Source organism: Prosopis cineraria, unplaced genomic scaffold, assembly GCF_029017545.1.
Source record: "Prosopis cineraria cultivar Desert tree isolate PC_DT_omini unplaced genomic scaffold, ASM2901754v1 PC7, whole genome shotgun sequence".
NCBI lineage: Eukaryota > Viridiplantae > Streptophyta > Magnoliopsida > Fabales > Fabaceae > Prosopis > Prosopis cineraria.
Window position 1 is genome coordinate 9,682,546 of NW_026555338.1, and position 25,666 is coordinate 9,708,211.

At 34.6% G+C, this 25,666-nt stretch overlaps 1 protein-coding gene across 4 annotated transcripts; it reads right to left on the minus strand.

The window, feature by feature from the left end:
• Positions 1 to 255: 255 nt before the first annotated feature.
• Positions 256 to 23,822, minus strand: LOC129315273 (endoribonuclease Dicer homolog 3a-like). Of its 4 annotated transcripts, XM_054958868.1 has the most exons (22): positions 23,685 to 23,765; positions 23,465 to 23,594; positions 22,475 to 22,539; positions 22,260 to 22,391; positions 21,748 to 21,897; positions 20,843 to 20,972; positions 19,478 to 19,583; positions 19,146 to 19,338; positions 18,896 to 19,056; positions 18,563 to 18,781; positions 18,175 to 18,434; positions 17,427 to 17,698; positions 16,091 to 16,623; positions 15,888 to 15,982; positions 6,142 to 6,368; positions 5,839 to 6,048; positions 4,873 to 5,349; positions 4,447 to 4,716; positions 3,950 to 4,276; positions 2,598 to 2,826; positions 2,343 to 2,454; positions 256 to 758 (listed from the first exon to the last, which is right to left on the minus strand). In XM_054958868.1, exons 2-22 carry the CDS (start codon positions 23,469 to 23,471, stop codon positions 551 to 553), a joined length of 4,383 nt encoding a protein of 1,460 aa, XP_054814843.1. In that variant the 5' UTR covers positions 23,472 to 23,594; positions 23,685 to 23,765; the 3' UTR covers positions 256 to 550. The 4 variants fall into 4 exon arrangements, with proteins under 4 accessions (XP_054814843.1, XP_054814842.1, XP_054814844.1 ...); XM_054958867.1 differs by having other exon boundaries at positions 22,475 to 23,594; XM_054958869.1 differs by lacking the exon at positions 23,465 to 23,594 and having other exon boundaries at positions 23,685 to 23,763.
• Between the last annotated feature and the right edge of the window lie 1,844 nt (positions 23,823 to 25,666).

Here is a 25,666-nt window from a genome sequence, read left to right on the forward strand (position 1 = left end):
CCTAGCTCTAGATACCACGGTTAGTGAGAAAAGATTCAATTAGGATGTCTTACTATAAAATATGTTAGCTTCAATGATCAACTAGCAGACAAATTAAACAAAGCTCTCCAAGGACCTTAAATAAAGTACATTTGTAATAAGCTTGGTGCATATGACCTATACACACCAACTTGAGGAAGAGTGTTTAGAATTAGACTTATTCTTTTTATTTATTTGATACTTCTAGGGCTGATTAGATTTGTTGTTAGATGATAATGATGTAATTAACTCTCATTTATTGCTTTGTCTTGTACATTCTCTATAAATATAATAGAATGTAGATCAGTCTTCTACACTGACTACATTTCAAATCCCTCTAAATTCACAATTCTCAAGCTTTACAAGGGTATTTATACAAGAATACTACCAGAGAATAATAAATGCTTAGTCCCTAACTACCAACTAATAACAACTACCCGAATAAACACAATATTAACATATTTTAACAAGCGCTGTAGCTATAATATATAGGACGACCAATCAAACTCATGATTCCTCTATGTGGCCAAAGTTAGAAATCACCAATCTTGAGTTTTCCCAGTCGCTGTAGCTCATAGAGCATTTCCAATGCAGCAGAGTCAAGTGAACTCTTCTTATCCGCTCTAGAATCTCCTTCACAATCGATATTACCATAATTGGGTATGCACAGTTGTATGCTTGACACAAAACAGATATACCCTTTTCTTCGTTCTGAACCTTTGCCAAATTCAAATGGAGTACTGTCAAACAAGAAAAAGAAGCCGAAGTTATGATTAAAATTACCAAAACTGAACAAGATGTCCTCTTCATTCCTTCAAAATTCTGCTTTACCCCAATATTTATTTTTTTATATTTATGGAAAAAATATCTAAACTTCCCATTATCAATTAAATCCGTGAATTGACTCCAAACAACTCAATCGGTATAGCTTTTCATGTTCAGGAATTATACGGATCAAATTGTTCCAAGTAAAATATATATACACATACACACATACATACATATATTAGAGCCAGCAATTCAGACATGCTAGACTTGCTTAAAGTATCCTACACTTTCTGAAAAATCCAAATAGCTTAACCCGACCAATAAGCCAGCCCAAATATTCATAACTTTTTAAAATATTTTTTCTTTGTTTTTTGCACCAATTTTAATTTAATAATTCTGTTAAGTATAAAATATTATTTTAAAGTAACAACTTATCATCTTTGTACTTAAGTAACTTTATTACCGCTATATTATATTATGTGTAATTTATTCATGAATGTTTCTTTACTTATAAATTAATGTCTTAGTGATTTAAATATTGCTCCTCATGATCATATATAAATATTTTATATATTTTAATTATATTATATTATTTTAAATATGATTAAGTTGATTTTAATTCAATTTAGGTTAGACCACTAACTTAAAATCATTGTCCCAATTAGTTTAAAATTTTTAATAAATTTTGGGTAAATATACTTTTCCTTTTTAAGAATGAAAAAAATAACTGTGGTTACATTATAAAAAAATCATTTAATTATAAATAAAATACTATTTTTTTGAAATTATTTTTTCTTAAACTTTTTATATTATTTAACCCCTATATATATGGAATATTTACTCTAATTTATTCTTAACTTTTAACTAAGTCTGGCATAGATGATAATCAAATAATTATCTAAACATATTATTCTATTTATTATGTTTATCTAATAGTAGAGCCGGGAATTGGTACATACCCAAATTTTATTTTTAAAAATATTTTTAATTTTATTTTTACTTTAAAAATATTTTTTTATAATGTATAGGACTCAACTTTTTCTAAAAAAAAATTGGGTCTTAAAATATAAAAATCAATATTAAAATAGATTTTAAATATTATTTTGAGATGTTGTATTGATTAAAAATAATAAAAATATGAAAATATAAATATTTTTAATTTTCTTTTAAAAAATAACTATAGTTCTGCAGTTAAATATATAGTATTTTAGCATAAAATGACATAAAACTTAAAAAATTAATTAATATTTATTATATTTTATATATTTAAAAAAAAATTATTCGGTTATTCTGGCTAAGCCCAAACCTAATCAAGCTTGGCCCAAATTTTCTCAAGCCTAAAATTTTCAAGCTAGCCTATCGAACTTGACTCAAATTATCGGCGCTAATATATATATATAAGAACTAATTTGTTATAAGTCAAAAACTATAAAGATTGAGTTGTTCTATGACAAAATTCAATTATTAAATCAATAATTCAAAAAATATTTAAGGACCAAAAGTCATTATTTTTCCACATTTATGCAATGTACTGGAATGATTATTAGTCAACTCACCCCTGTTTGTGTTCCGTTGAGAGAAATGTAGGCATTGGCCATTGTAGTCTCTTGCATAGCTCAAATAGGGTGGTCCTGGGTCCTCCCTTCTTCATGTTGATTGATGCAATAACTGTATGAATCCACATAGACGTTGACTTAGTTGTTAAAAGAACAAGCTCTTCTTATCCATGATATAGAAATGCAAGGAATCAAACACAGTTTCGACGGCTTAAAACACGAGGGAAAAATACAGAAAAGATCAACCGCGCAAACCTGGAATTGCATGATTGGAATCAGAGAGTTCCATGGAAGAGCCGTTGACAGCTGCTGGATTAGTTTTGTCCACCTTGGCCTTCTTACACGTTACCGGCTTTGAAACATGCTTATCGGGTAGACCAGAGCAAATATTAAATTCCATCTTTGGAGAAGAAGAATCAAAGAAATGATCAGTACTATCTCTTTTTCTCTTGGTCCCACAATTATTGAATGAAATTCCCCTCTTCTGCAATTGCGAGAACAAGTGGAAGCCATGAAGTTAGCAAAATATACAGACCACTACTACCATTACAAGCAGATACCATTATTGCTGCAACAAAATAAACTGATCAACATGATAAAAAGACTAGCATATAAAAAGCAAACCACATGCCAGTTGATTTCAGGTGGACAGTTATGCAGATCTAGTGGTTTTAGAACAAATATACTTGGACACAGGTCTGTCTGGTTCATTTCTGATGCTGGTGTAGGCTCAAATATTCCTTGTGTTACGTATAATGGAAATCTAATGTCTTATCTTTATTGAGAAACCCAGACACATCGATGCTCTCTCTGAGCAAAAAAAGATAGGTTGTACCAACACTTTTCCAGTTAACAGAAACTAAAAGTACTAGAGAAACATTACCAGGCCAGATCGTGACAGTCGATATTGCCTTGAAGCCTCTATTTCATTGACCCTTTAAATGAATTATTACACGAGAGATTTTTGGGGTCTATCTTCAGTAAGTTCAGGTTTGCTGATACAAGCTGTCTGCATCTTTACCAATAATATTATTTTCTCTTTTAAAAATTTACTTCCTTATTCCATCATGAGGAACTATTGACAATTAGTTTCCTAAGCATATATAATATTATTAACAAAAGTTTATCTAATTGGTAACATCAAATCCAATACCCAACAAGGGAAAAGGTGAGTCTTCTACCAACGTGGAAAAATAATGTTAGTATAAAATTTGCAAGTATATCTGTAAACATTTTGAGCTGTAAAGTTTGTCAGCTCTGGTAAGTTCCCAGACGTCAACCCAATAGAACTTTTTATCAAATAATAATAATAATAATAATAAAACTTATGGTATTAGTATTAACCACAAAGAAACTCCATCAACATGTTTTTTTAAAATTTCAAAGCATAGCCCTTGAATTGATTCCACATAAATTACATGAGAGGATTAGTGTTGACCCAACACGAATTCTTCAACACTTCCAAATATGATAGAAAGTGAATATAAAGCATACAGATGGGCAAAAGCAATAGCTTGTACATTTTATTTTTAATAACAAATACCATATATTTTAGAAAATTTGATACCAAAAGGAAAACAGAAAAGCATAAGAGAAGCAAAGAATACCTCAAGTTCCTTTAATAAACGAAAAGCAGCTTCTCCTTTTGCTGTTTTCTTATTTGGGCCTCGTCCCTCTTGAACCAACAGGACATCTTGAAGCTGTAAACTAAGCTCTGCATACACCGTATCTCCCTTCATCTTACATTTTTCTTTTATGAAATACCCAAGAGAGCCAGATAATTCTAGTAGTTCACGTAATGGAGGCAGTTCAAGTTTATCAGGAGTGACAATGGGAGATAATAAAGGCTTGAAAATTTTCCACACTTCATTAAGATTAAGTTTGGTGTCAATTAGTATAGCCCCTGCAATACTTTCTACTAAATCTCCAAGTACCTGTGCCAAAAATAGACAAATGATAATGATGAAAAATAATGATGAAAAGAAAACAGAAAAAATTCTGACAAAACAAGGGTTAACCAGCCATATTTTGCCAAAAACAAGAACAAAAACAAAAAATAACAAAGAGATGAAAGAAATTAAAAAATAATAGAATCATCAGCAACCTTGGGTCCTTTAATGACTGGAAGTGATTTTGTGTTGTTCAATTCAGAAACAACCCTGACATAGTCATTGATTTGGCCAAGTAATAAATCTGAGCTAAGCAAAAGATACTGTTGTAAATTTTGTCTGACCGCAACTTGAGCAAAGTTTTCATTATTGACAGAAGCAGATCGCAAATCAGTTAACTCCCCTGGATCAATGTCCGTATGGCTCTGATATAGATGCCATGTGATAAGCAGGTCCAATACTGAATCGCCAAGAAACTCAAGCCTCTGCTACAACATATAAAGTAATAGGAATATCATATTGAAGTTTGACATAAATCTAACTGGATGTTCACTTGTGAGTATAAAAGCTCCATTAGTAAAACCCAAAAGAAAAATTAGAGAAGAAGCAGTTCAACATTTCCAGAAATCTTTTATAGTTACCTCATAAGAATAGCAACCCCCAAGTTCATTCTCAGATGCATGTGTGATTGCCTCCAGCAAAAGTCCTTTGACAGAGAATTCATACCCAATTTTTGTTTCAAGGCTTGCAATCTCATTTTGTTTTGGTGAATATATGTGAAGAGATGCAACAGCAATTGCTTCATCAACCAAAGATGGTTCAAGATCAACACAAATTCCAAACCACTTCATCACATGAAGTGAAGCAAGTAGTCCACCACCCACATGATACGCGCCTATCAGAGCCTCAACACAATCCGCAATAGTCTTTGAACATATCCAACGGTGACGCCTGTCACAGAACTTCCCAACCACAATTTTTGGATCTTCACTTTGAAACTTTTCATCTAAAGGAACTTCAAGGTTTTCTACCCCACATTCACAATGAACAGGGTGTATAGAATGCTGTCCTGGAGCAACCCACCGTCGGGGCTCAAATGCAGAGTCACGAATATATCCCTATTGTAGAAAATAAAATACAATTAAGTTATTAACTGGATAAATTGCAGAACCATTTAGATGGAATACAACTTTTGCACTTCTTGAATCAATGGCGAATGGAACTCAAAGAAAAGTAGTGTTCAGATATTGAGAGAAGAGTTTTCTCAGTCTTGCAAAATTTTTATCGACTAGGCCATGTATAATAACCATTTCCTACGCTCTGAATTTAAAGATAACCAGATTACAACCAAAAAAAACATCTAAATAAAATAAGGAAAATAGTAGTGACCACAATGGCATTTTGTTGAATAAAACTCTAAGGGGAGACGCATTGAAAAACCATTCAAACTAATAGACCTTAATATTTGGATGGAATATTTTTATAACCAAAGATTAATATATATATATATATATTTTTTTTTTTTTTTGAAAAAACATTCAGATGAATATTTTGGATGGAAAATATTTCTTTATATCCAAATGAAAAATAAATATAAAAGAATTTACCTGTATTTTGTGATCTGTTCCATATTTATGTAGGGTTGAATTACAAACGGCCCATGTGCGTTGAGCAGATAATTGTCCTTCATGCTTCTTTGGATATTTAAGAAAGAGATCACAACTAACAGCATACTTGAGGACGGAATCTCCAAGCAACTCAAGACGTTCCATTGAAAATTTTTCACAACATCTTACAGTTGTAAGTGCTTCTAGAATCTGACATTGTAAGAGATAATATGTACAATTGAAACAGAAGAACAAGGATTATCTTTTAAATGAAAAACAAATAAATAGCACAACTAAACAAACCAGAAAGCTTGGTATGTTGAAGCTGCTATCTTGGCCAGCTATCTCTTGTCTAAGTTGACTGGCTAGCATAAATGATTCAAGGCGTTGCATCAAAGATGGAAGCAGGTAAAGTGACTTTAACACATCTCGTCGAACATCAAGGGTGCAGAGAAGCTCCGGTGGAATGTGAACATAAGCTCTTGCTTTTTGGGTTACCAGGCCACCTTCTGGCGACTTACCTAGAGTATCTGTTCAAACATGTATGTCAACAGAAGCAGAATTTCTATGAAAATTTATGAATAATAGATCATACTTCTAAAATCCACTAAATCAATAAACATTATAAATTTCATTTAGAGAATTGGCTATGCTATACAAAGTTTAACTCTATAGAGAACAGTCCAAGCAGATAACTAACGGTAAAAAAACTCAAAACTTTTTTTTTTTCCTTAAGTTTGCTATTAGCAGGCTATTGAAGAATCAATATCTTGGGAAGAATTAATATCTTGTGCTTGCAAGAAACCAAATGGCTTGGTGAACAAGCTAAGAATATCCAAGGTTAAATCTAAATAATTTGAAAATCATTTTTTAAGCTTAAATAACCAGGCATTGCTCACTAGATTAAAGGGAAGTGTGAAATTCCTGATTTATTGCTTAATGGACAAATTCATTAGGATGATCATTTCTTTCACAGTACAACAACAACAAGCCTTTATCCCACTAGGTGGGGTCGGCTACATGGATTGCAAGACGCCATTGTGCTCTATCATTTATTAAGCTTTTAGAAATATTATTAATTAAGAGATCACGTTCAACAACTTCCAAGAGTGTTCTCTTAGGCCTTCCTCTACCTCTCTTAATCGGACTCAAAGTTATATGTTCCACTCTTCTCACTGGTGCCTCCCTTGGTCTTCTTTGTACATGCCCAAACCATCTCAACCGATTTTCTACCATTTTTTCCTCAATAGGTGCCACCCTCACTTTTTCACGTATGTGCTCATTTCGAATTTTATCTTTACGTGTATGTCCGCACATCCATCGTAACATTCTCATCTCTGCTACTCCAACTTTATGCTCTTGCTGTCCCGTTAGAGCCCAGCATTCACTACTATATAACATTGCCGGTCTGATAGCAGTACGATAAAACTTTCCTTTAAGTTTATTAGGCACCTTACGGTCACAAATAACTCCTTTAGCTTTTCTCCAATTAAACCACCCAGCTTGAATTCTATGTGAAATATCTCCACTGATTTCGCCATCATTTTGGATAATGGCTCCCAAATATCTAAACTTTTCCACTTGAGGTATAATTTGATCTCCCAATTTCACTTCCAAATTATTTTCGAATAGTCCTTTATCAAATTTACAATATAAATATTCCGTCTTACTTCTACTCAGACGAAAACCTTTCGACTCCAATGTCCTCCTCCATAACTCAAGTTTGCAATTAACCTCTTCTCTTGTCTCTGCTATAAGAACTATATCATCCGCGAAAAGCATACATTTCGGGATTTCCTCTTGAACATGTTCCGTCAAAACATTTAAAATCAAGTTGAACAAATAAGGACTCAGAGATGATCCCTGATGTAGCCCAATCTTTATAGGAAAATCCTTTGTTTGACCACTAGGCGTTCTTATACTAGTTTTTACCCCCTCATACATATCTTGTATGGCTTTAATATAAGCAATCCGTACTCCCTTTTTTTCCAACGCTTTCCAAAGCACTTCTCTTGGTATACGGTCATAAGCTTTTTCCAAATCAATAAAAACCATGTGTAGATCTTTATCTTTACAACGATACTTTTCCATTAATCCCCTTAGTAGATAAATCGCCTCTGTAGTTGATCTACCTGGCATAAAACCAAATTGATTCTCAGAAATACTTGTCTCCAATCTCAACCTGTGCTCAATTACTTTCTCCCACAATTTCATTGTGTGGCTCATGAGTTTAATCCCTCTATAGTTAGTACAATTCTGAATATCTCCTTTATTTTTATAAATAGGAATTAATGTACTTCTCCTCCACTCATCAGGCATTTTCTTGGACCGTAAAATCACATTAAATAACTTAGTTAACCATCTCACCCCTTCTTCACCTAAACATTTCCACGCTTCGATAGATATACAATCAGGTCCGTTAGCTCTACCATTTGCCATTTTCTTAAGAGCTTCCTTTACCTCCTTATCACGTATTTTTCGATAGAATGACAAATTTTGTTCTCCTTCACCAGTTACTAAATCCTCCAAGTTACTAGATGAATCCTCTCCATCATTGAAAAGTTTAGAAAAATAAGTCTCCCATCTATTTTTAATTTCATCATCTGTAACTAAAATTCTTCCCTCTTCATCCTTAATACACCTTACCTGTTCTAGATCTCTTGATTTTCTTTCCCTACTCTTGGCAATCTTATAAATATTTTGCTCTCCTTCCTTCGTCTCAAGGTTCTTATAAAATTCTTCAAAAGCTTTAGAACGAGCTTCACCCACAGCTCTCTTAGTTTCCTTCTTAGCCATACGGTACCTCTCCCAATTTTCCTCATTGTTACACAAATGTATGGCTTTAAAACAGTTCTTCTTATACTTGATTTTGTCCTGTACACTATTATTCCACCACCAAGACTCCTTATCTCTCGGACCAGGACCTTTCGATTCTCCCAAAACTACTTTTGCAACCTCCCGTATCTTTTTAGCCATATCCTCCCATATGATGTTAGCACTTCCCTGAGAATCCCAAATTCCTTTATCCAAAAGATTTCGCTTGAAAATATCTTGCTTCTCACCTTTTAATTGCCACCACCTAATCCTTGGTGTTACTACTTGTCGACGTTTTTGGATTTTACTCATAATACACACATCAAGGACTAGGACCCTATGTTGTGTCGTTACAGCATCTCCAGGGATCACCTTACAATTTTTACAAAGTTTTCTATCTGTGTTCCTAACCAAAAGAAAATCAATCTGCGACCTTGAGGTTCCACTTTTGTAGGTGATGAGATGCTCATCTCTCTTCTTGAAACAAGTGTTGGCAATCTTAAAATCATACGCCAATGAGAAATCAAGAAGAGTTTGCCCTTCATTGTTTAGCTCTCCAAAACCAAAACCACCATGCACCCTCGCATACTGACCAGCTTCCCTCCCGACATGCCCATTAAAGTCTCCTCCAATAAAAATCTTTTCACTCTGTGGTATGTGTCGAATCAACCCCTCCAGATCCTCCCAAAATAATTCCTTAAGACTGGCTTCTGTCCCGACTTGCGGCGCATAAGCGCTAACAATATTAACAGTCTCACGTCCAATTATCATTTTTAAAGAAATAATTCTGTCTCCAATTCTGCTAACTTCTACAACGTTCTTCTTCCACTCCTTATCTATAATGATGCCTACTCCATTGCGTGCACTTACTTTTCCTGTATACCAAAGTTTGAAACCTTGAATATCCTTAGCTTCTTCTCCACGCCATTTTGTTTCTTGCAAGCAAAGGATATTGATTTTCCTTTGAATCATAACCCCTACAACCTCTACAGATTTACAATTTAATGTCCCAACATTCCAAGTACCAAATCTAATTTTGCTCTTATGGACTAACTTCTTTAGCCGCGTGCGTCCAGAATGACGCGGTAGCCCTTGCTCATTTAACACTACATCCGGGCGCCGATGCAGCGGCTCTAACTCACTTATCACTGTACTCGAGCCATGCAGCGCGTTACTTACGGGCAACGACCTAGCATTAACATTATAACGTCTATTGTCCATGTTCATGATAGATTCAACAAATTTTTACATTGGCTGTTGATGGCCTAACACAACCCTCCTCCTTTACCCGGGCTTGGGACCGGCTATAAACATAGGCGGAGTTATTTTCTTTCACAGTAAGTCAACTAATTGTTATTAGTTCTATATAGCTCTAATCGTATAGAGGTTGTATAGAATAAATTTTTCAATTGTTTCTTTTTCTGATAGGCCAAGGATTAGGGAGCTGATGGATACCTAAGTGGGATATATAACCCTAATCCTAAAGCATTTATTGATGTGGAATAACCAACCCACTTAAATATCCTATTAAACATCTCATACTACTCAATGTGGGACTTGGTATCCCATACTATCAAGTCTTCATCAATTGGCGCCCCATGGAAAGCCAATGTCCCAACAGCTACACCACATAACACTTAACTTGGCCTCTTGCTGGTCAGAACTCTCCATGGGTAGCTGATAAGATTCCAGATAAAATTCAGACTTATTCAAGAAGGAAGCGGCAGAAGATAAATTAGGATTAATTTCATTTGATTTAGTATTTTATTTAGTTTTCAAATATTTCTTTAGATTCTATTTAATTCTTTAGATTTTATTTAGATTTAGTGTTTTATCTATTATTTAGTTATCTAGCTATCTAGATTTTATTCATTACCTTGGATAGTTATCTAGATTTTATTCTAGATTGTATTTAACATTATAAATATGACTAGCAACCTTGAAGCTAGCATATCATGAATAAAACAGTCCTTTAAATCCTTTAAAGACTCTCGTAAGCGTGGCTATTGAGAGTGATATAAAACAACATTCTTGTTTTATATCATCTTAGTAGATTTATTCCTCTAATTTCTTTTAAACATTCAAGCACCTATCAATTTGGCATCAAAGCCATGGTTACCACACATGCTAGCCAAGAAACAAATCCTTCTGACAATCCAACAACCTAGAAAATTCAAATTCACTCATGTCAGACCAACTAGCAGCAATCACTCGAAAACTTGAAACTCTTGGTTTATTAAAAGAAAAGGTAGAGGCACTTGAAACCTCTACAATCAAGAAACCTAGAGATTCACACCGCAGACACTATTACAAAGATGAAGAAAGTGAAGATAAGCAAGAAAACCACAGACGCACCAGATTTCATCTCACCAAAATTGAATTTCCAAAGTTCAATGAAGGTGACCCATGAGGATGGATTTTAAACGCTGAAAAGTATTTTACATACAATAACACACCTGAGGAAGAGAAGGTGGATGTGGCCTCATTGTCATTGGAGGGTGATGCACTGGATCTCTTTGCTTGGATCAATCATGAGAAAACAATCCATTACTAGGATGAACTCGTGGCAGCATTTCAGGAGAACTTCAGACCCCTTGAATACCAAAATCCAAATGAGTTTCTTTGTAGCATCAAGCAAGAAGGGTCAGTACAGGATTACCGCACAGAATTCGCAAAACGTTTAGCATGAGTGAAGAACTGGCCAGAGCATTGCTTGCTCGGTGTCTTCTTGAACAGGTTGAAGGAGGAGTTGCAATCGACGCACGCATCCATAAGCCAAGATCAGCCTACCGAGCAATGAGTCTAGCACTAGAGATCGAAAATAAAGTGGGTATCCACAAACCCAAACCCGCTTCAACAACCTGACTTCCTCTCTCGCACACGACCACTAAAGCTTTGAATATTCTTCATCTTCAAGCTCGCACAAAACGCTAGCATCGACCCCCATCATGCCCAGATCTTTGAATATGACATCTCGAGAACTCTTCCCTAGACATCGAGCAACAGCGCCTGAGAGACAAGGGCTGTGTTTTCACTGTGGAGACGTGTTTCGTCCTGGGCACCACTGTCGGGGCTCATTATCTCATGGAAATCACAAAGGAAGGTGATGAAGTCGTTCCCCCTTTTGAAGACCATGAACCCAATAATATTACAGTAGAGGGGACAATAATTTCATTAAATGCTATTTTAGGTAGCAACACAGGGGCAGCAATAAAACTTAAAAGGGACATTGCTCACAAAAGAAGTCTTATTACTTGTAGATAGTGGGTCCACTCATAATTTTATATCAAACTCATTGGTGCAAGAATTACATCTTCCCACTTATTATATTTCTGCATTCAGAGTTCAAATTAGAGATAGTAGTATTGTATGCTGCAACCGAGTATGTAAAGATGTGGGAGTTAAGCTCTCAAAGCTAACTATTAAAGAAGATTTTTTCCCATTTTCCTTGGGAGGAGCTGATATGGTGCTGAGCATTAAGTGGTTAGCATCTCCTAATACAGCCAATTAGAATGAACTCTTTATGATTTTTTGGTTGAATCGCAAGAGGTATAAGTTACAAGGAGTCCCTGACACTACTAGAGGTGCTCAATTTAATTCAATGCAACAAATAGAAGCTTCCAATGACTCTCAACCCTTCACATATTTCAACCTTGCACCTTTATTTGCAGACTTCCCATCTGTTTTTGAAGAGCCCACAACCCTACCACCATTCAAAGATCACTCACATACCATTACCCTACTACTTGGGGCCAAACCACTCAACTTACGACCATACAGGTATCCACATTATCGAAAGGTTGAACTTGAAAAGCAAGTTGAAGAATTATTAAACAAAGGTTTTATTCGTCCCAATTCCAGTCCATTTGCCAGCCTAATATTATTGGTCGCAAAGAAAGATGGTTCATGGCATTTTTGTGTAGACTACCAAAAATTGAATAGCATCACAGTCCCAAATAAGTATCCAATTCCCAATATTGATGAGTTATTAGATGAACTACACAGGGCGATTTACTTTTCCAAACTAGATCTACGATCTGGGTACCATTAGATTAGGATGCAACCTGAGGATATTTACAAACAGAATTTCAAGCTCAAGCCAGAACACTATGAGTTTATAGTCATGCCTTTTGTCTTAACTAATGCACCAGCTACTTTTCAAGCAGCTATGAACGATTTATTCTGCCCCTATTTGCAAAAGTTTGTCTTGGTCTTCTTTGATGATATTTTGATATACAGTTCCTCTTTCTAGCAACACCAAGACCACCTGCGTATTGTCTTGTGGACCCTACAAGAAAGTGTGTTCTATGTCAATTTTAAAAAATGCTTTATTGGGAGACCATGAGTTCCCTTCTTAGGGCATTCTTCCCAGGGAGTTGAAGTTGAGGCGGAAAAGGTGGAAGTAGTACATGAATGGCCTACTCCTAAAAATGTGAAGGAATTACATGGATTTTTAGGCTTGGCAAGATATTATCAGCCTTTTGTGAAGAATTTCGGGATTATTGCTCGTCCTCTCACTAAGTTAACTAAGAAAGATGCCTTCTTATGGTCTGAACCAGCTCAAAAGGCCTTTAATCGCCTAAAACAAGCATTGATGATGGCCCCCATCCTATAGTTGCCCAATTTTAAAGCAGAATTTACAGTTGAATTTGATGCATCCACAAAAGGGATTGGTGCTATACTTATGCAAAATAACCACCCCATTGCTTACTCAATAAAGGATTCTCTTTCTCTAACCACTTCAAATCCACTTACGATCGTGAACTCCTAGCGTTAGATCTTGCAGTCCAAAAATGGTGCCATTACCTTTTTCTTGTCAGAACAGACCACGCTAGTCTCCAATATTTATTACAACAATGTATCACAACAAACACTCAACAACGACCGATCATCAAACCCTTACCCTTTAATTTTATCATCATCCACAAGGCAGGAGTGGAGAATAAGGGGGCTGATGTGTTGTCAAGGCGTCCACAACATGTCGATTCTTTTCAAATGGCAATACCTTTTGCTACTGAGTTGGACAACCTTTCTTCTAAGTTGACATTGGATCCTTTCACTAATGAAATAATGTAGGATTTACAGAACACTCTGACTTCCCGACCTAGATTCCAGTTGGTTAATCAAAAACTTTTCTATGACCACAGAGTAGTCATTCCTTATTCATCACATTTACAATCAAAGTTAATAGCAAAAGCCCATTCTACTACTATGGGAGGGCACGGCAGTTTTCTCAAGACATTTAAGCGTCTCACAAAGAATTTTTATTGGCCAGCAATGAAAGCAGATGTGAAGGCATATGTGCGACATTATGCCACTTGTCAGCAAAATAAGTATCAAACCCTAGCACCAACTGAACTTCTTCAACCCTTACCTGTATCTTCTCAAATTTGGGAGGACATTTCCCTTAATTTTATCACCGGTCTTCCAAAGTCTGGAGGGTTTGAGGTTATTTTGCTAGTAGTGGATCATTTGAGTAATTATGCACATTTCCTTGCTCTTTCGCATCTTTACATTGCAAAGAAGGTTGCTACAATTTTTTGTGAAGAAATTACTCGCCTGCATGGGGTACCTTCCTCAATTGTCTCTGATAGGGACCCTATCTTCATGAGCTCGTTCTGGCAAGAGTTATTCCGATTAAGCCTAACCACGTTGAAGATGAGTACTACCTACCATCTACAAACAAATGGTCAAACAGAAGTGGTCAACCATGGTCTTGAAGCCTATTTGTGATGTTTTGCCCATGAGCAACCCAAATCTTGGCACAAGTTTCTTTGCTGGGTGAAATATTCATGCAACACAGGTCAACGTGCGTCAACCAACCATTCACCTTTCAAGCTAGTATAAGGAAGAGATCCTCCTCCCCTACTTCCTTATGTGAGAGGAGAAACACCTATAGCTGACTTGGAAGATCAACTTGAGACCAGAGATGCAGTGATCCAACTTTTGAAGGATGATTTGTGCAAGGCTTAGGACCGAATGAAAGCCTATGCTGACAAGCATCGAAGGGAAGTTGAGTATGCTATAGGCGATGTTGTGTGGTTGCAAGTACAGCCTTTTTGCCAACAATCACTTACCAAGTAAAAGTTTGAAAAATTATCACCTCGCTTCTTTAGGCCCTATAGGATTCTTTGAAGAATTGGTAAAGTAGCTTATGAATTGGAACTACCAGCTGATGCTCGTATTCACCTTATTTTCCATGTATCTCTCATGCGCCAGGCTCATGGGATGGATCCTAATTACACCAACGTCGTTACCACTCTCAGCAGATTTTGAGTTACATGTAAGGCCTCATCGAGTCTTAAATCATAGATGGACTCATCATCATTCGCTTGAACTATTGGTAGAATGGCTTGAGTGACCAGTGGAAGAGGCAAGTTGGGAGGACTGCGACCTATTACATGCTCAATTCCCTTCTTTTCAACTTGAGGACAAGTTGAGTTTTCAAGAGAGGGTTATTGATAAGATTCCAAATAAAATTCAAACTTATTCAAGAAGGAAGTGGCAAAAGATAAATTAGGATTAATTTCATTTGATTTAGTATTTTATTTAGTTTTTAAATATTTCTTTAGATTCTATTTAATTCTTTAGATTTTATTTAGATTCAATGTTTTATCTATTATTCAGTATTTTAGATTTTAGGAGATTTTATGTAGTTATCTAGTTATCTAGATTTTATTCATTATCTTAGATAGTTATCTAGATTTTATTTTAAATTGTATTTAGCATTATAAATATGACTAGCAACCTTGAAGCTAGCATATCATAAATATAACAGCCTTTAAACCTTTTGAAGATTCTCCTAAGCGTGACTATTGAGAGTGATATAGAACAAGATTCTTGTTTTATATCATCTTAGTAGATTTATTCCTCTGATTTCTTTTAAATATTTGAGCACCTATCAGTAGCCCTCTCCAAAACTACCAACAACCGACTCTAATGCCAATTGATGGGCACTTAAGTGGGATGAGGAACCCTACCTCAAAAACTAACTGTCGAGGCGGGAGAACCAACCCACTTAAATACCCCATTGAGCATCCCATGCTATTATATAAGACTTGGTATTCCATACTACCACACCTCCATCAGAAGCATTTGACACTCTTTTTGACTTAGTTCTTTTATTGTAATTATTGGCTGTAAATTGCAGTAGAATCAGATTAAAACATTCAATTATTTCAAACCAATAATCAAATACCAATAAGATTTTGAAATTCAAACTAAAGTTTACTAACCATCCTCATTGAAGTTCACAAGAAGGTTGTGTGGATTATGACTTTGCCTCAAAAGCAGCAAATGCTGTCCTGGATGTCTTAGTGTAATCCCATACCTGATGAACTTCAAGCTGTTTAGTTAATTACAATAATGATATAGGAAGTGAAGTGCAGCAAGGAAAAGGAGGGGGCCCAGACATTTTGGCAGCGAATAATGCAGTTACCTTTTGCGGTAATAATCAGAGAAGGTGATACGCTCTGCTGCAGCCAGATTCTCAGCAGTTACAACAAAAGGACTTTCAGCAGACAGATCATGAGCAGCTTCAATTATACAGTATATTCTTCCAGTGTGGATGGCCAAAACTACCATATCTTTGACATTGTTAACATCAAACACACAATTAGCAAAATGAATCTTTTCCCTGCCCCCACAATCTGCCTCTGACATACTGATATCATGGGATGGTAAATTTTTTCTATAATCATCACAATGGTCATCACCTAGAGAATACTTTTTCCTCATAAATTCAATAGCAGAAGCACAAGAGTTGATTCCTGCCCAGTTGATTTTCAAAGATTCCTCATAACTATCATGTTTATCAAGAGGTAGAAGCAAATATAAGTTTGATGGAATCCATAATGATGACGTTTCATCCTGAAGTAAAAATTGCCTTCCCCCTGCTTCTTTGGAACGAAGTACTAATCTCCCAAATACACCATTGAAAAGAAGTTCATGGAAAGATTTTGCATTCTTCATCTGATAAATAAAAGAAAACAGAACACAGCTAAATTTGAAGGAAAATTCTGGATTAAGGCATTTCATAAATGGGAAAATACATTTTATCACTTTAAAGACAAATTACAACTGCAGTAAACTAATTCAATTAATGTGGGTGCTTTTCTGTTCCCAGTGAAAAGGGGTGGATGTTTTTGTTACAATTTTCAGTTTGCTCTATTTTTCAAGGTACGTAAAACCGGACCGGCCATTAAACCGGTCATGGCATTGGGTCACAAGTTAGTGGTTAAATCGGGGTTGAACCGGGGGTTGAACCGGTGGCAAACCGATCATGATTAAAATAATACAATTTAAATAAAAAGACATTAATTATAAAAACATTTAACTAAATCCAACTACTCAAAAGTCTAACAATAATAAAATACTATATTTTTGGACTTAGCATGCTCTGCCTCTAATTTTTCATTATTTGACTTCAATTTTACTTTTTTTGTCATCTTATTTCTGAACTCAGAGCTCTAAAAAATTAAAAATGAAAAAAAAAAAAAAAACGACATCGTTTTGGAGATAAAAGTCTGAAAAAATAATAACCCGGTCAACCCACTGGGTTATCCGGGTTATACCAGGTTACACCGGTTCACTCCCTCACCGGGTTAAGAGTAAACCCAGACCAGACAAGGGACCGGGTCACTGGTTTCCGAGTTGATCCGGCCGGTCCGGTCCGGTCCGGTTTTCAGTACCATGCTATTTTTAACCATCTGCTGGCCCAAGGAGTGAAACGTATTTTCCCTTTCATACATCAAATAAAGCTCCCATTTCAATACCTGCTCAGCATCCAAACGCACTTGGCCACATGATGAGACTGAAGTCTTCACAATCTTTGAGATCAGGTAGAGTTCTAATTCAAAATTTCCAACGTCATCATCAAGCTTTGACTCAATCAGAAGAACAAACCCAGAGTACACATCATGAGCAACATTACAGGTGAAATCAAATGTATAGGCATGAAATATGGCTCCATCAAGTTTATCTTTCCAAGTTCCACATAAAGCACGAATGCTAGCTGAGCCATGCAACTCCTTCCTTTTTGTGGTTCCTTCAAATACCATAAGCAAACAAAATAAAAAAACGCATTCATAACCTAACTAGACCCATTAGAAAGCCAGACAACCTCATGACTCCACCAAGCAACATTCAGCATCTGTCCCTATACCACCCATCCCCTACCCCCCTAAAAAAAAAAAAAATGGTTGGCACCTTAGGAGTGTCTGAAGCTAGTAGACACAAGTGCCCAAAAAGGGCGAGCCAACCTTCCTCACATTGGCATGCCCAGGAAGTTTTATAGCCAATAAGATACATCATTCTCCATATCTAAGCTTCTACTTATCATAAATTGCATAAATAAGGTTTTCATTATGATCCAATTTAAAAACAAAAATTCAAGTCTCAATCTGTACAATAAAATACCTTGAACGTTGTTTGCAACAATAGTGCTTCCATAATGAATTGAATATCAATTTTGGTTGATAATAAAAGATAACATATTAATCAGCAGAACACTAATATCTGCACCTGGACTTGTTTTATTGCCTTTTACAGTATGAACCCATGGCAGAGTTTCTTCAACTGATGGGCAAAGATGATCATCCAACGCACCCATTTTATGGAGCTTCTTACATGCTTCTAAACATACAAGCTGTTTTGCCAAATGAGCATTTCTGCTCAAGGGACCAACTATCGTTTGAAAAGCTGCATTAGGAGGCAATGACAACTTGCACTGGTAACCACCTTCCAAGTCAAAAAACTCAAAAATTGGCTTTGGATTGAAGTGCCTGATACAAAGTAAGTATGAAAGTTACATAGAATGCAACTACAAGAGCACGTGCTGAATTTTGTTTAGTAGAGGAAAAACATTATTAAGGAGCTAAAAGCAAACAAAAACAATCAAAAACATTCTTACTTATCTCCTTTGAGCTTTTCACAGTATTGATGAATGAGAGTAACACTAGAATATGACGTGACTGATGCTCCAGTAGAGTCCACTGAGTATGTGATTGCTTGTTCTAGTGTACAAGCCCTTGGGGAGAAAATATCGAGGCCACTATTAATAGAGTCATCGGTTATGAAACGCTCACTCCTGATTATGTCAAACAGTTGATTTCTTTGCTTCAAGTTTCCCCTAAAGATATAGTTAATAATACAATACACAACTGAGAATATACACTAGATTTTTCAAAGGAAGATATCTCAGCTTGCAAAAACTTTTTTTATGTCATCAAGATATACACCTCACCTTTCCAGCATCACAATAAACTGAGAGTTGGCCCGCCTAGCCCGTCTCCTTGATTGTATATAACTATGAACTGTTTTGGGTAGATCAAAACGTATAGCAGGAGAGCAGCTGGGGATATGGATTTCTTCCTCAATTACATCAGTGGTAAAGAAGAGATTGACCTAAATAAAAAGAATTAATTCACAATAATAATATTTCAAAATACCAACATTGTCAACAATCTAACTCGAATGATCCAATGATTAAATACCTTTCCAGAGGAAAATGAACCCAATGTTTCCTTCTGCCTCTTTAATGCCAGTAACTCATTTGATGTATTGCTTCCAGTTGCATATGAAACTGTGAAATGAGATAACTGGGGAACTTTCTTCACAAACCTTTCAATAACCTTACCTGTGATTATTCTCTCAACAAAAATAAGGCAGGAAACATAGCTAGATTCTCTGTAAGAAAAGACACAGTAGTGAAAATCATTTATAATAATGTGAAATCAAACTTGCAAAAGAAAATATCCACAGGACAAAGATCATAATGTGAAATGGAACTTTATTGCAAAATATCAATTTATCCAGATGTCTGTACCCAAGGGATTGGAAGATCTGAATAAGTTCATGTAATTTTGGAGATATGTAACCCAAAGTTACTGCCCCAGTATGGTCAAATTCAACCTCCCAAAGGCTTTTATCAGCTGCAGAGATTTAATTCGGAAAATGTCAATGATAAGTATACAAAATGAAATTATTCCACCATAAAGGCAATGTGGTTACCAAAAATGCACTGGTCAACCAAGATCAACAGCAGGCATGCAGAAAAACACATAGACATGAATTCATTTGTTCATGCACTCATCCATTATAAATATATACACACAGTAGGAATTCAACATCTAATAGTCCTCTGAACATACTTTTATTGAATGAAAATAATGTTACATTTTCGGGCACTAAAAGAAAGAGATCCAAGCTCTGAAGTAATTGAGCTATCTAAGCAAAGCATTTAAAATAATCTTGTCCTGATCAAATTAGGATAACTTTGGCCTGACTAAATCAAAATACTTGACCTAACCTAATCCAAAATAGATAAAAATGCCATCCAAAAATAACTAAAATACAAATAACATCTAATTAAAATAACTAAATACCACCACAAGGGTTTTATGCTAACCACTAGCAATAGGCTTCAAAAAAGGAATTAGCTCCAAGAAAAAGGACTTGAGAGGATAATACAATTGCTATTGCTAAGTAATTTTGATGGGCACCATTGGATGAGGAACCCTCCCCCAAAAGCAGTATCGAGGTGGAAGAACTAACCCACATAAATACCACATTGAGCGTCCCATACTACTCAATTTAAGACTTAGATATCTCATACAATCTAATTCTCCACCAAGACCCCCATGGAGAGCAAGCATCCCAACAGCTGTACTTTACAACATTTCACTTGACTTCTCAACTTCCTTGCTAGTCAAACCCCTTCCTTTACCAGTAAGAATCCCCTATAGGCAGCCCTTTCTAGAACTGTTTCTGATACTAATTGCCAAGTTCCTAAGTGGGATTAGGAACCTCCCCCAAAAGCTAGTTATAAAGGCGGAAGAACTAACCTAATTACATATACTACTTATTGTGAAACTCAAGTATCCCATAAAACCTAAGTCTACAAAAGAAGAGGGAAAGCACCTTAAAGCATTATATTGACAACATACTACAAGCCACATGTTCAACACTGAGGGCTGTCTAAGTATTAGTATTAAAGTTAATGTAAAACCTGCCTAAATATTCATACATAAAGATTTTTAACTAAATAGAATTTGTTCTGACTGCTTGACTAATTTTAGTGATAGATGAACAAAACAGTAGTCTGTGCATGATACTTAAGATCTCAACAATGAACATAGATTCAAAAGCACATGGAGAAAGATAAATACATGAAATCTTCCAAAATGCCTACCCGAAGGGAGAGATTCCCCAATTATTTGCATCACATTTTCAAGGAAATGTTTGCAATGCAGAAAATCTTTTTGGCATCCTTCATGCTCTTCCTCTATGTTGTGGAATTTCTCAAGAGATATTTTGACAGCCTGTAGGAACAGTAGCACCTTTTATAGTTATATTTCTATAAAACAAGAAAAAGCAGACGCATTTAAATATACATGCAATTATATAGTTATTTGGTGTACGAGAATCATTACCCTAACAAGAGAGAATCGATGATCAAACTTATATTTGGGGCAAAAACACCAAACAAAGAGACGCACACATACCCAAAGATAATTACATAGAGATGAGCCGAAAGAATTTATGTAGGATAGAGATGAAATCTTTGATGTCATTCACAAGAATTCACATATTAAGACAACATTATTTATCCCAAGAAAGATTTATATACCAATTTTACGAAGTCAAAAATCTCGTGTTGGTCAAACGAATAAAAAATTATGGCTGCTAATACCAAAATATATATATATATATATATATGTAACGGCTGCTGTGAATATTTCATTACAATGGCAAAAGATACTCTCTCAAGTCCTAAATGTAAGAGCTAAATAACTTATTCACATAGATTAAGGAAATTAGTCAAGTTGATTTTTTATTAAGAAAAATGTGTTGGTTTCCCTTAAAAAACCTATCCTTTTAATCATTTACTTTGGAAATTGTTTGCAACCAATAGAGATAATTTGGAAAAATAATAATAAATGTGGGATACAAGAGAGATTGAGTTCATACATTTAACAGTAAACAAACTCCTCAATTAGCTCCTACACTTAAAACCAGAGGGAGTATCAATTTTTCATGTTCTTTTTTCATTTTGGCAGAAACATTGTTCAAATTGTCTAACAGTAGGATGGATACCTCATGAGTACATAGAAGTCCAAGATCTTCAAGACAGTACAAGATTTTGGCAAGTTCGTTGGACATCTGCGTATGCAGGTCTTCAAATTTATCATCCACATCTTTATAGTTACCTTGCAATGACTTTTGTAATTCTGACAAGACATCAGACTGTTCAAACAGATAAACATCAACGAGTATTTTTTTAATAAAAGAATAAGATTATTCTAGAAATGAGACAAGAAGGTGAATTTTTTACATCAACATATAATTGAATCAAGGACGGACCCAGGACACATTTTCTTTCTTTTTTTTTTGGGGGGGGGGGTGTGTGAATCGATCAGCATGAAAATGGTAGCAGTAATTTATTTTCATGTAATGCACATATTCTATATATATTTTTGTTAGTTTAACGTTTTTGTTTTCAATGTTTATCATCAATATTTAAAAAAAAAACAACAACTTTATAGCATAAGGAAAATTCATTAGATAATACAATATCTATATTATGTATAATAATAAAGTAGAAATACCTCCGACCACAAGGCTTCAATTTTTGGTTTCAAACTCATAGCAGCAAACTGTGCTTGATCATAGTATCTACAGCTCTCTCCTGCAGAAGGGATACAAGCATCCATCTCTGTTCTATCTTCAACTGTATATATCTGAAGAAGCATAGAGGATACCTTTAAGTTTATGGAGAAAAATTGAAGTTTAAATACATTCAAAACATGAAATTTGTTAGTACCTTGGACTCCACAATATTTTCAAGTTCTGATATCTGACCCTTGCAATCCATAGAAGAGTAAACACCTAGAATGAAGTAATACATAGTACTAAATTACTAATTTCTTTTAATTATATTCAGTGACAAGGGACAACTCAATTCAGCCCATGTTCCTCTCACAGAACACTACGCAGAAGCCAGCCGCTCCCTCTCTCGTGCTGGGTTTTGTGTTCCAAAGTTCTAATATCCATTTCCAAATCTGAAACGCCTTGACATGCATTAGTTGAACTTTTTCTCAATTGATCAGTTAAAGCTTTAGTCCATTCCTCTTCTAGATTTTGTCATGGACTCACCACACTAGTACAATAGTTCTCTTGGGCAAAATTTTCATTACATAAAATCCAACCCAGAGAAGTAGTTTAATAGAATGGTCATAGGTTCGAATCTTACTTGGGAAGATTTGATTCATTCCGAATCAAAGAATTCAGAATGAAAGGGTTCATTTTGACTGTTAAGAGTAGGTAACCTGTTCCCCATGTCTTTGTTTCTATTGCATTTTATGTCATCGAATCCAATTCTATTCTGCGATATTTGAGAATTGCTGTCAATACCATGGTGCAGGTTCAGGATACTCCTTTGTTTCACAGTCCAGGGCTATAAAGACACCGGGAACGCATTTCCTACTCTTAACAGTCAAAGAAAGCCCTTTCATTTCAAATTTTTTAGTTCAGAATGAATCAAATCTCCCCAAGTAGGATTCTCTAGGTTGGATTTTATGTTGTCAAAATTTTGTTCAAGAGAACTATTGTTCTTGTGTGGTGAAAAATCTAGAAGAGGAATGGACAAATGGTTTAACTGATCAACTGAAAAAGAGTTCAACTTATGCATGTCAAAGCGTTTCAGATTAGGAAACGGGTATTGGAATTAGGAACACAAAACTCAGCGCGGGAGAGGGAGAGGCAGGGTTCTGCGTAGTGTTCAGAACTTTGGTATTGTTTTCTTCGATCCCACCGTTCATCTTGTCAATCAGGTAAGTTCGAAACTGGAAGCTTTTTCCTTTTGACTCTAGCTTCCTTTTTAGTTTGCGTCTGTCGAACTTGGTATATTCCACAATTCACATTTACCATCCCACTTCCTCTTGCTACAAGAAGCATACTGATTTCTACTTTAATTATCACAAGAATCAAAACAGAGCAGGAAAAAAGACACGGCTCACAGAGAAAAGTCACACCTGTGCCCGGCGACGGCGAACACGGCTGCAGGTCACGGTCTGGCGCGATAGGAAGTTACACTGGCGTGGAGTGGAGGCCTGGTAGGGCACGTGCATTAGGTTTTGTTGGGGGGCATTTTTGAATTATCATATAATAAAATGGGTAAATTAGTCATAATGCAACTAAAATTTTAGAGCTGGTTGTTCGAACTTATTTTATTGAAAAAATTATTATTTTTTAAATCTATTTATGAGCTTTTATTTTTAAAAGGGCGGTTTGTTTAAAATTTAAAAAAAAAAGTTTTAAATAATTTAAAGATTTTAAAAAAATTTATTTTATAAATATTTTATAAAAAATAAATATAATTTTATATTTGGTTATAATAATAAAAAAAATTATTAATTAGCAATTATTTTTAAATTTCACAATATCTTTCTTAATTGTTTTTATAAAAATAATTTATTATTATATTATTTTAAAATTTTATGATTTATTTGTGTATCATGCCTATTTAAAACTTTATCTCATCTATCCATTAAATTATTTTTAGAATATCTAAATTAGCTTTTAAAAATTAAATTAAAATAATTAAAAATCTGCTTTTTTTAGATTTTAATTATTTTCAAAAATTTAAACAAATATAATAAAAACTCATGAAATAATTTTTTTTGAAAAATAAGTTTTTTTCATGAAATAAACTAAAACAAATGAATCCAAAACCTGTAAATCAAAATGCAACATTTTTTTTTTTAGAAAGCTATATGAGAGAGAGAATATTTTAAAAATACAAGATATGTGAAGACTTTATAAAATTTTAAAATAATTAATAATAAATTATTTTTAAAATAGAAATCAAGAGATTATAAAATTTAAAAATGATTAATTATTATTTTAACTAAATGTAAAATGGTATCTACTTTTTACAAATTTTTAATAAAATAAATATCTTCTTATAAAATTTTTAAATTGTCTAAAAATCACTTATATCTTAATTTTAAATAAATGCGCTCTTGATCATTTTATTATATAAATAGATATATTTAACATATGTGTTAAATTTTTCATTTTTTGTTAAAAAAATGATTTTTTTATTATAAAATTATGTTCACATAGTGTAAGTTACCAAATATCAAATAATTTTAATCTTTTTCAAAATCTCTTCAAAATAAAATACTTTTTATAAAAACTCTAAACTATTTAAAAATTATTTTTTTTAATTTTAAACAAAATATCCCTTCAAGTAACTTATAAAAATAATCTAATGCAATGGATGAAATAGAATATTCCAAAAATGTAGGATATACAAAAATATAATAATTGTTCAAGTCGCTCATGTGTCCTGAACCTAAAGCATTTCTTGGAAAAATGTTAAATCACGATAGTGAGATTATACAATCACAATAATCAAACACATAAATTCACACATATAATTGTGTAGCACATAAAAGCAAATTAAGCATATAGGCACTTCTAGCAATTTTATAGTATTTCAACATGTAACTCATGATAACACACATACATATATACATACATGACCATAAAATATGTGCAATAATAATGATAATTATGTATGAGCATGCTCTACCCTTATTACTCTTTTTATATCTTCTGGTTGAATTTATGGGCTATCAATTGTGAGGGGTGACCTGATTAAGGCCCCATACTCACTCTCTAACCTTGACTTCCCCCATTTTGAACTTATAGGGTGTCAATATTTGCTTAGTCCAAGGCAATGCCCAGTCCAAGATGTAAAAACCACCTAAGAGGGGGTGAATTGTGCTAATTAAAAATAAAGCAATTAAAGCATATATAAAGATAAAATGGAAGCGATATCACCAAACAAAGTTGAGAGTAGGGAAGAGAAGCTTTGCAAAGATAATTTATCCTAGTTTAACCTAATCCCTTTGGCCTACGTTCAGTCCCTAGAAACCTCTTAAGATTTTCTACTATAACCACAAGCTTGACCCGATGCTTGTGAAGCCACTTACAATCTCAAACCCAT